Source organism: Belonocnema kinseyi, chromosome 7 (genome assembly GCF_010883055.1).
Source record: "Belonocnema kinseyi isolate 2016_QV_RU_SX_M_011 chromosome 7, B_treatae_v1, whole genome shotgun sequence".
Lineage (NCBI taxonomy): Eukaryota > Metazoa > Arthropoda > Insecta > Hymenoptera > Cynipidae > Belonocnema > Belonocnema kinseyi.
The window spans coordinates 6,107,480-6,119,598 of NC_046663.1; the positions used below are offsets into that span (position 1 = coordinate 6,107,480).

Sequence of the window (12,119 nt, forward strand, 5' to 3'; positions counted from 1 at the left end):
GGCGATTCTCATGATTTAAATACTTCGCGCGCCTTTTTAATGCGTGTATTTTGAGGTTACGTTACTTCACGTATAAAATATAAATTATATAAATATTAATACTATTATAGATATGCGTATATTAATAATGATAATATTATAATTATGTTATATTATAATAGTCTTATTTGTATCTTGATCCGCATTTGAAAGAAATTAAAGAAATTGGCGATTTTGGAATTCATCTCTTTTGGATAAAAACTCAATTATTTGATTGAAAAGTTAATTATTTTGTTGAAAATGCAACTATTTTGTAAAAAAATCCTCTTTTCTATCAAAAGTTCAACTACTTTTTTAAAATTTCTATTTTTTTTTTATTTGAAAGTTCATCTCTTTCATTGAAAATACATTTTTGAAACTGACATTAAATCTATACCATTTTTGATTTAAAAAAATCATGTATTTTGTTAACAATTCGTCTTTCTTTGTAGAAATTAAATTGCTTTATGGAAAATTTATACTTTTCGATTAAAAATTACATTTTTCGGTTGAATTATCAACTATAAATATGTTTTGGTTGTAAAGTCGTTCTGTTGTAAATGCAACTTTTGTTACAAATTGAAATCATAATTTTTGGGTGGAAATACTCTTCTTGTTTTTAAAATTAAACAATTTCGTTGAGAGCTCATGTTTTTTGTTGGAAATTGACCTTGTTTAGTAGAACTTTAATCTTTTTGATTGAAAATACATCACTTTTGGTCAAAAATGCAATTGTGTGGTTAAAATATCAACTGTACATCTTCTTGGGTTTGAAAGTCGATTATTTCACTAAGAGTTGAACTACTTTGTAAAAAAATACGTTTTTTTAACAAGGTTTTTTATTATGGTTGAAAATTTAACTATTTGGTTGAAAGTTTCACTCTTTCATTGAAAACTCATATTTTTTACTTATAAAATTTAACTTTTTGTAGATAATTCGTCTTTTTTACTTTAAAATTAAATAATTTATTTAAAAATTCATGTATTTTGTTTAAGATTTGTCTTTCTTCATAGATCATCAATCAAAAAACGATTTTCCAACTTAACCAATATACACGATTAATTTTTAATCAATCATATAATATTTACATTTTCAGATAAAGATAAATAATTTTTAACAGAAAAAATTAATTTTAAACAAAGTTTTTAAATTTTCAACCAATCAGATAAATTTTCGACCAAGAAAATTGATGATCTACAAAAAAAGACAAATCTTAAACAAAATACATGAATTTTTAAATGAATTATTTAATTTTAAAGTAAAAAAGACGAATCATCTACAAAAAGTTGAATTTTTTAAGCATAAATATGAGTTTTCAATGAAAGAGTTAAATTTACAACCAAATAGTTAAATTTTCAACCGTAATTAAAAAACCTTGTTAAAAAAACGCATTTTTTTTACAAAATAGTTCAACTCTTAGAGAAATAATCGACTTTCAAACCCAAGAAGATGTACAGTTGATATTTTAACCAAACAATTGCATTTTTGACAAAAAATGATACATTTTCAACCAAAAAGATTAAATTTCTACTAAACAAGGTCAATTTCCAACAAAATACATGAACTTTCAACGAAATTGTTTAATTTTAAAAACAAAAAGAGTATTTCCACCCAAAAATTATGATTTTAATTTTTATCAATATAGTTGCATTTACATCTGAACGAATTTACAATGACCTTTTAACAAAACATATGATATCTTAACCAAAAATGGTATTGATTGTCAGTTTCAAAAATGTATTTTTAACGAAGGAAAAAATAATTAACTTTTCTATCAAATTAATTAATAATTGATTACTATACGCATATATTTATATATATAATAGTATTAATAATTTTATAATTCGTATTTTAAACATGAAATTACATAACCTCATAATATACCCATATCAAGAGGCGCGCGATCTATTCAAATCATGTGAAACGCCAGCATCGAAATCTGGAAATATTAAAATCTCAATCTCCTGAATTTATTTCAAAGTAGTTAGCAGAGAGATATATAAATAGAATCGCCGAAGTGCTCCGACCGGCAATCGTGCACCTTCGAGTTTTCAAATTCAGAAGAGGAGAAATGGGTTGCGCGCGCAACTCAGTCCTTTACAGCATCTCCTACTATATTCACACGGATATAGCCCTGTCATAGTATTGGACCACATCTCGTTTCAGATCTGGGATCACTGCACTTGTTACCCCAAACTTTCGGAGATCAGTCGCTCCGAACTGTGGATGTTATATTTTTCTAAACTGCGCAAGCGCGGAACTATGTTTCAAGCGCCGCGTGTGCAGAACGGCTCGTCTATACTGTTGATTAAACGGATCGGCTTGTTCGGGGTAATGGTTCTCCCGAATCCGTGAAGCCGTTCTACTAAACAGAAGTGGCGCTTTTAACTGTGTAATTGGTGCAAACATTGTACGTGTTAGGTGAGCGGCTTTATTAAACTTCTCTCTGTTTAATAATTAAGCAAGGGAAAACAACTCTGACAATGCGCTAGACCGAGGGGTTATTCAAAATAATAATCCACGGTAATCCAATTGTAGTTTTTGGTAATTTTTTTTTAAAGAAATGTAAAGTAATACTTATACAGGTAATAAAATGTAATTCTTATAATCCACTGTTTCTTTTGGGTGAGCCACTTTTAATGCACTTTTAATCTGGAATTATTTTCTTTTAATCTACGACTCGCCTAAAGTAATCCATTTATAATCCACTTCTACTCAAAGTAATCTACTTTAACTGAAAAGTAATTCAGCTTAATACACATGGAATTCACTTCTTAATATAAATAATTCAGTATAATCAGCAGCAATCCATATGTAGTTCGAAGTAATTCACTTCGAATACAAATTTATTCACTTGTAACTTGTTGTTAATAATGAAGAAGTTAAGTAGAAAACTAATATCTTGATTTAAAACTTGAAACTATCAACCTCTTATTAATCTTTTTTGTTTACAAATTAAACAATAATGTTTGAAACTTGTTTTTTTGTTGTTTTCAACGATTTTTTTCCACTGAAATATTAACCGTACAATTTTTAATTATGAATTGATATTTACCATTGCAAATTCAATTGATTGGATGAAAATCTCCTGTATTTTATTAAAAAAATTTCTTTTTGGTAACAAATTAATTTTCTTGATTGAACATTCATCTTTTTAATTAAAAATTATTTTGTGAAACTGTGAATTTAACTATTCCGTGTTTGATTATAAATTATTCTTTCCAAGTGAAAAATTTATTAATTTGGTTTAAAGTTAATGAACGTCCTTAAAAATTGGTCTTTTGGGAATAAATTGCATAACTGGAGTAGAAAATTAGTTTTATTATTTAAAAATTGAACTGTGTGGCTGAAAAAGGTGTTTTGATTGTTGAAAATTTGTCTTTTTGAAAAGAAAACTGATCCTTTAAATTGAAAATTCACGCCCTTAGGTGAAAATTTAAATATTTGGTGAAAAATTTAATAATTTTTGCAAAAAGTATTTTTTTATTTCAAAGTTGAACTATTTTAGTAGAAAATTTAACTAGTTTAGTAACAAATATTTTTTCTTGTTAAAAATAACCGCGGCTTATCTTAATATTTTTATTTTTTGTACAAAAATTATCTTTGTGGCTGTAAATTTATATATTTTGTTCGATAATGTATTGATAATTTGTTTTTACATAAAAGATTATTTTCTCAACTCATCATTTTCTCACTCCTGCTTGGTTTAAAATTAAAACAGGTTGGTCGTTATTATCCTCTTAGCTGAAAAGTTAACTGTTTTTTTTAAACTCTCGTTTTAATTCGGTTTCGAATTCATCTGTCTTTTTTTTTTAAATTTGTATTTTTTTATTAAATTCTACTGCTTTTCATCGGAAAAACATCATTTCTTTGTTGAAAATATCTAGTATTACATTTTCAGTTACGAACATAAATCTTTTGGTTAACAAATAGACGTGTGTGAACAAAATCAAATAATTTGATGGAAAAATTATTATTTATTTTATAATAAAACATTTATTTATTCCAGTTGTAGCTTCATAATTTCGAATTGAAAATTTAGATATTTGTCTAAAATTTTAATTAATTTGTTAAAAATAAATGTATTCTGTTGAACGTTTCTGTTTTGCGGTAGAAAATTATTATTCCTATTTTATATTTAATATATTATTATTTTTAAATGTTTATATTATATAGCATTCCTGAAGTTTCATTTTTCTTGGCGAAAAATTAACTATTTGATTAAAGTTTCATAAATTTTCTTGAAAAATGAACAATTTTTTCGAAATTATTCCTTTTGAGTTGAAAATCGTAAGTCTATAGTTTAGGCGAAGCACTCCGCCATAATTTTGGAGAAAATATTAAAAAAAAATTTTTTTTTTATCTGTTAAAAATTTGGGAGTGGGTAGTCAAATACTTTCGAAGCAATGAATTTTTGATGACGGCTCGCGCGCGCGACTTGCTCGGACTGGAACTTGACTGCCTACACGATAAGTAAAATACAACAATTCAATAGCAAAATTGTATATTTATTATTGCTAAGTCAACATTTTCAAAATTTATTGCTATTTAAAAATGCATTGCTTCTAACGCATTTGATTACCCATCCTTTAATTTTTTAACACACCAAGAAAAGCGCTTACTTCACTCTTTAAAATAAAATAACAAATAAAAAAGCAGGTCCTAATTGAAAAAAATATTGAAATAAAAAAATACATGTTGAATATGTTTGAGTGTTAAACAAAACAAAAACAGATTTTTACCAAACCATAATCTGCCCCTGTGATCGACACTTCCATAACTCACTCGGTTTCCTGAGGGAAGTGGGTTCTTAGGAGGCTGGTGCGGTGATTGAATGAAGAAATGAGGAGTAGATTCCGCATCTTTGGAACTGTCCCATTTGATCATTAAAATAGACTTATCGCAGCCTACCACAAATTTGTCGGGATCGCCTGAAAAAGGAGCCGCAAAAGACAGAAGACCTCGGCCTATAAAAGAAATTGTTGTTAGTGATTAATCGAAGTAGGGCCATGTAACGAGAGGGTCACGTGACCAAAGCCTGACCCCAATTATTCTTTCGTAACTTACGTCTGAACGAAATGAGGTATCGGTCTAAAATTTTGGTAAATGAAAGAGAAGGCAATAAAGTACATGTCTCTGCTTTGTACCGGGAGAATTAAAAAAAAAATTTTTGAAGAAAATGAAACTGTAAGCTATGTCGATACTTTTCTTTTCCAACTTACGTCTACAGGGAATAAGAAATCGTGTTGAAAATTTTGTACGCTAAATAGAAGGCAAGAAGGAAGGTGTCTGGTCTTAAAATACAAATAAACAAATTTGATCTGTCATATTGATCAGCGGTTTCGGAGGCGAACTATCGCAGAGAGTAGGCAACTTCCTACATTTACGAATCTGTGGGTAATACCGATTGCATGATTACCGCCAGAGAAAGATAGAAGTAGTAGTATTTATTATACTCTCTCCCTTTTACCTAATTTACCCTACTTCTGTACCTTTCTGTACCTTTTCTTTTCCTCTAACATTTTTGCCAAACGCAGGCTCTCCCTTATCTCACATTAACTTTCAAAAATTCTCCACAACTTAATATCTTTAAACCTCCTTTCCCTTTCTACCTTTTCCCTTCATCTTTTCTAGCACTTAGCAGAAACCTTACTCCCCTTCCTCCTAATCCATTCAAATACATTTTCCTACCTTACCCTAATTTCATTTTTTCTCTGACGTACAAACATCCTACTTTCTTCTTCTCCTCTCTCTCTCTCTTCGTCCTAGTGATCTTCTTTCTCCTCCAGCCGAACCAGCTCCATTCTGCCTTCCCTCTCGTTTTATTTCCAGATGGTCTCTCCTACTTTGGCTTTCATGTATTTGATTCGTACATCAACTCCTGCCTGCTCCAGCCTTCCCTTCTCTCTCCGCAGCCACTCTTCCACCAGTTCCTCTCTCTCCGTCCAGTCTTCGTCTATCCACAACCCTGTATTCTTTAATTTCGCCCTTGCTTCCACTATCTCTAATTAACTCTCCATAGATTTTAGTTTGAGCATCAGACCACCGTCTATCTTCCACGACTGCTCTACTTTTGCAACCCTCTGCGTGTGTGCCGCTAAGCTCCCCACTACACTTACTACCTCACTGTCGTCACCACTGACCCCCAGTACCTTCAGATTTCTCCTTCTTGCTGCTCTTTCCTGCTCCACCGCCTACTCTTCCTTCGTCAGAGCTCTTGGAGGATTCCTCCACGTGCTCTCCTACTCCTCCTCCGTCTGACAGCTCCCGTCTCTCATTTTTTCTGCTTCAAATCTCTCAGTGGGTAGCTCTCCTTCTTTCCTCTTATCCGCTGCATTCTCCTTCCCCAATGGCGGATCTACTTTCCTATTGAGCTCCTGAACGTTTATTTGCAGTTTTCCCACTTCCTTTATTACTTTCTCCCTTTCTCTCTTGTTCTCCATGTTCGCTTGTTCCCTCTCTTTCTCCCATTCCACTTTTATCTTTTCCCACCACAACTCCATTTTCTTTTTTCTTTTCTCCGCGTCGCCACTCAACGTTCTATTCAGCTGTTGCTCACTAACTTTAACTCCCCTTCCACTTTATATCTCTTCCAGCCTGCTGTGACTTCTCTCTCAATCACTCTGCTTCCCACTGCTGCAGTCAAGCTACCGTTTCGTCTCAGCTGAGGCTCTCTCTCCTTGACTATCACCAACGCCTTTTTTCCTTGTACTTCCGGTTCGAACCTTAACCTCAAAACTCGCACGTGCCTATTTTTCACTTTCTCGTTACACCCTCTCCATAGTACCCTTCACCTCACCTTCACTTCCACCTTATTGCAGACACCTTATCTCCTTTTTCTTCATTTCACCAGGTCACTCCTGCTCACGTTACCGTTTTTTATCGGCCGAAAATCCTAAATACATAGGTCGATATTTCTTATCTTGTTACATAAACTATTTTTCCGCGTTTCTTCAACTTTTATTTTTTAATATGGATGATAAAATATATCGCTTCTGCTCTTTTTCTAATGAGTTGACTTTATAGAAAGGAATCGAAAGATCTTAAGAAATATTTTATTTCAAGATTCTTTTGGTAAATAATATTTAATACATAATTTTTAATACATAAATAATTTTTAATACCTAATTTTAATCCGAACCGAATGTGCGTTATAATTTTTCCGGTTTAACCTTTAAGAGAAAAAAATTATCAAAAATTGAAGGCAGTAAAACACATATTCTAGTTGGTGTCATGTGAGTGTCACGCGACCTCAGTAGTACGTTGAAGGAAAATAGTAAGTAGATTTATTAACATATTTTAAAATCGTACATATTTACAAATTGTTCAGTAAACATGAGTGCATTTAAGAACTTTTTCAATGAATTCTTTATACAAAAGTTTTTTTAAAAATGGTTTCAGATCCATTTATTGAGGAAATGATATCTGACTTTGGAAACGAATCTTTTATTCTATTTGCTAGAAAATTATTTTCTGGAATGAAAATTGGTCTTTTTGGTTCAAAATTCATTGAATAAGTTGGAAATTTAACTGTTTTCATAAAAATTGATATATTTTCTTAAAATTCCTCTTCTGCCGTAGGACATTTATCATCTCGACTCAAATTTATCTTTTCGGTTAAAAATTAAACTCTTTGGTTAACAATTGAAGTATTTTTATGAAATTTTTTTATTGGACAATAATTTTTCTAATCAAAATTTAACTCTTAGTTTTCGTTGAAAGTTCATCCTTTTTTTTATATATTTAACTATTTGTTTGAAAATTCGTACATTTTTAAAAACTATTATATATTCATCAAAAATTAATCTTTCTGATTCAGAATTTATTTTCATTTTTTATTTGTTTAAATTCCACCTTTTTTGACAAATTCTTTTGAAATTGTGATTTTTTTGGTAGCACATTGATCTTATTGGTTAAAAATCATTATTCATTTTGTTGAAAATTTAACAATTTTATATTAAAAATTTGTGTTCTAAATGAAAAATTCGTTGCATCATAATTTGTTTGGTTTGAAGATTCGACTATTTTGTAAAAAAAATTGTTTTTTACAAGATTTGAAATTAATTTTCATTTCATATGTTTGCATTATGTTCTTCGGAAATAACCTTTTTTTGGTAGAAAATTAATTTCTATGTTGAAAATTCACCTGTTTAAAAAATTTTTTTAAATTTCAATAAACATTTATTACATTTTGATAAAAATTCATCTTTCTAACTCAATTTAAATTTTTGTGGTTCAAAAATTAACTTTTTTCTTGACAAATTTGTGTTTCAGTTGAAAATTAATGTTTTAACCTAGAATTTTACAATTTGATTTTTGTCAGACAATTTCTCTTCTTTGGTCGAAAGTTCATATATTTTGTTGAAATTTTATCTTTGTAAATAGAAAATTAATCTTTTTCTTAAGAAATTAGTTTTTTAGTGAAAATAAACGCATTATTTGAAAATTAAAAAATTTCCTGAGTTGATGAGAGATGTGATTTGTGGTCTGCGAGTTGTGAGTTGTGGGCTGTGAGATGTGTTATGATTAAGGTGAGTCATTCTCACTTTCAGGGTTACGAAACTCTTAAAATTCTTGCAATTACAGATCATTCTAATAAGAAATAAAAATAAGAAGTATTTATTTACCTATATGAGCGCAATATGTATTTCGATCCGTTGTATTAAAGGAACAGAGTTTCTGTTCATAGGTGTCTATGAAGAAGACTTGGTTGTCACGAAAGAATGCAACTTCTGTATGTCCCCATTCTCTGACAATTGTTTCCCGCCTGAAAAATGAAATTATTTTTAATTGTACAAATATGATTTAGCAGAATTTAAAATTAAAATTTTTTTCAATTTATCTGCTATATCATCAGAGATTGTACCTTACCGACAGTAGATCAACCCTCCAAACCATGAAGACACAAAATCTACACAATATCGATCAAGTTAAGAATCTTTAATAACAGAAAATCCTTAAAGTCTTAATAAGACCAGGTGGAAAATAATATTTTAAAATTAAAATTAAAATTATTTCTTGAAAAATAGATCCTACTTGCGGTTCGATTCCCAATGGAGTGAAGATGAAGTAGGATCTTTTTTCAAGAAATAATTTTAATTCTAATTTAAAAATATTATTTTCCACCTAGTCTTATTAAGACGTTAAGCATTTTTTGTTATTGAAGAGTCTTAACTTGATCTATATTGTGTAGATTTTCTGCCTTCGTGGTTTGGAGAGTTGATCTACTGTCGGTAAGGTACAATCTCTGATGATATAGCAGATAAATTAAAATTTTTTAAAAATAATTACTTGTACCATTAACACCTAGCTAAAAATTAGCGTTATGTTCTTGAATTAAGAGTTCTTATTCTGATACCTCTAATAGCTTAATTGGAAAAGCACCTGACCGGAAATCAGAAGTTTTGTGGTTCGATTCCCAATGGACTGAAGATGGAGTAGCATCTTTTTTTCAAGAAATAATTAGAATTTTAAATACAAGGCTGCTACAAATTATGGAATTCTGGAAAATTCGCGGAAAGTCAGGAAGTGTTCACAAGCTGAAGTTGAAGTTCAAGGGTCGTTCGCAAATTACGCGAGGCGTTTTTATTATACTTGGAACTTGTGGTTAAAGTATTTTTTTTATTGGATTACATTTTTTTTGAAAATTCTGCTGTTACGTTGCTGATTTTTTTTGCTTGAAAATTAAATTATTTTGGTGAAAAATTAAACCATTATTTTAAAATTAAATTTTTGGTTGAAAATTTCATTGTTTTGTAGAAATTGTGTCTTTTTGATGTGAAAATTCAACATTTTGAATGTCATTTCTTGCCCTTCTTGACTGCACAATCTCTCTTCGTTGAGAATTCAACTATTTTGTTAAAAATTCATCCGTTGAACTATTTCTTTGAAAATTCTTATTCAAAAAGAAGGAGCTTTTAACTATGTTCATCGGGATGTATTTTTTTTATGCATGACTTTTTATTGCACTTTTTCGGCGATAATTTAACGACTTGAAAAATTCTTTTTTTCCGTGGTCAGTCAGGTCACAATAAAAATGCTGTTTTTTTATTGTTAATTTATTGCAGAATCGTAAGCGTGCATTCTCAGTAACAGTGAAATGAAGAAAAATTGAATTTTGTCGATTACAGCGCCATCTATCGTGAAACGAGAAAAATGCTTTTGTCAAATCATAGGCATTTTTATCCAAAGAATCCGCATGTGAAATAAAAAGTAGAGGTCCCCAGTAAAGATTTCGATCTTCCCCCACACCGTCCTCTGGGGGTGGGAATGGGGGAAGATCGAAATCTTTACTGGGGACCCCTACTTTTTATTTCACATGTACTTTTCCGAGTGATTAAATTTTTATTCACCCCATTTTTTCATAGAGTGCCTATTTTTCAAGATATTTGAAAATTTCAAGTTTTAAAAAAATCACCTTGTATATGTTACTGTGGGATGTAGAGGGTTAATGTACTATCAGTGTTGGAATAAATTTAGATTGTTGGTTCAGATCGATTTAAAATGGAACTCAATTATTTAAAAAATTAATATCATTTTTGGTAAATTCCAAATATTTTACTGAAATCAGCAAACTGTCCAAATAAAACTCAAATATAAACCAAAAATTATTTAAAAAATTAGTTTTTTACCTATTATTATTGTTAATTTCGGTAATTAGAAATTTTAATAATTAGTCGTTGTTTAAAGTATTAATATTTGAAAAATAACATTATGTAATTATTTAAAATACAAATTATTTTTTATTTGCAAAATATCTCAAAATTAAGGCAGAAATTTCAATTTTTTTTGTCAAGGTGGTATACTTTGCTACTTTTTGTTCAATAATTACATTTTTTTCTTACATTTCGTCTAATTTTTTTAAAAAACTTTCATTTCTTTACACAGTTTTCATTTTCTCTATCTTTGTTCATTCGAAAACTTTAAAAAACAGTGAAAGTGAACACATAAAATTTTGTGTTTATCGGTATAACATTTTTTTTTATACATTTCGTATAATTAAAAAAAAAACTTTCATTTCTTTACACAGTTTTCATTTTCTCTATATTTGTTCAATTGAAAAGTTAAAAAAAAAGTAAAATGGAACACATACAATTTTTTGTTTATCTGTATAGTGTATGAAAGAAATATATTGACCATTTTTAACTATTTTTTAAGAAAATAAATTTATTTAAAAAATTATTATTTTTCCAAACATGTTCTAAAAATCGTATTTTTTCAATTAAATACAGCATTCAATGATTTCGAGGAGCAGTGAATTCTCACAAAAGCCTAATGTCATTTTTCATACAATTATTGTTTTCTTTTTTAGTTTTCTTTAAATTGGACATCTCTGACGCAATTTTGAGCAATTTCGAAAATAAACCATTTTTAATTATTTAAATAAATATATGTTTTAAAAAATTTTTACTAGTTAAAAAAAATGAACAAATATTATATTTAATACAGTAAATTCAAGATTTAAAAAAAAAAATTGGAAATACATAATTTTTTAAATACGTTACATTATCTTAAACAATTACAAATAGGTTAATCTCACGTATGAATAAACTGTATTTATTTTTTAAATTAAAAAGTCTCCTGAAAAAAAGATGCTGCCTAAAAAATTATGTGGATTTGAATTTGAAAGATATATTTTTAAATATTTGAAATATTTCAGGAACATTTTCATTACTTTAAAAAGATTTACAAAATTTCGGATAGATTACAAAGATTTAAATTATTTTCGACAGATTTCAAAAGGATGTAAATAATCTCGCAAATATTTTAAAGAGTTTCAGTCATGGTATGCTATTAGGACTGTGTATGACTCTAAGAGTGAACAGTGCTTGTTTATAATTTTTACTAAAATAATATATTTAATTCATACTTAATTCATGTGAATTTTCGGTAGAATTCTACCATTATTTTAGAGTATATTTCTTGTAATAAGTTTAAAATGTACCTATTTTGTTTTTTCATTCAATATTAATTGTTTTCACTGAAAATTTAACTATTTAATCATTGTGTGGGAAATCTATGATTTTCTACAGATTTAATTGTTTTAAATTAAAATTATTTCTTGAAAAAAGATCCTACTCTATCTTCACTCCATTGGGAA

The 12,119-nt window shown here is 28.9% G+C and overlaps 1 protein-coding gene across 1 annotated transcript in view; it reads right to left on the bottom strand.

Annotated features, from left to right (window-relative positions):
* The window catches only part of LOC117175960, a 48,233-nt gene that overhangs the window by 3,429 nt on the left and 32,685 nt on the right, over nt 1-12,119 (bottom strand). The window contains exons 8-9 of the mRNA XM_033365839.1: nt 8,647-8,786; nt 4,762-4,986 (exon numbers count right to left, since the gene is read on the bottom strand). Of these exons, the coding sequence (XP_033221730.1) occupies nt 4,762-4,986; nt 8,647-8,786 (365 nt within the window). The remainder of the gene's footprint in view (nt 1-4,761; nt 4,987-8,646; nt 8,787-12,119) is intronic.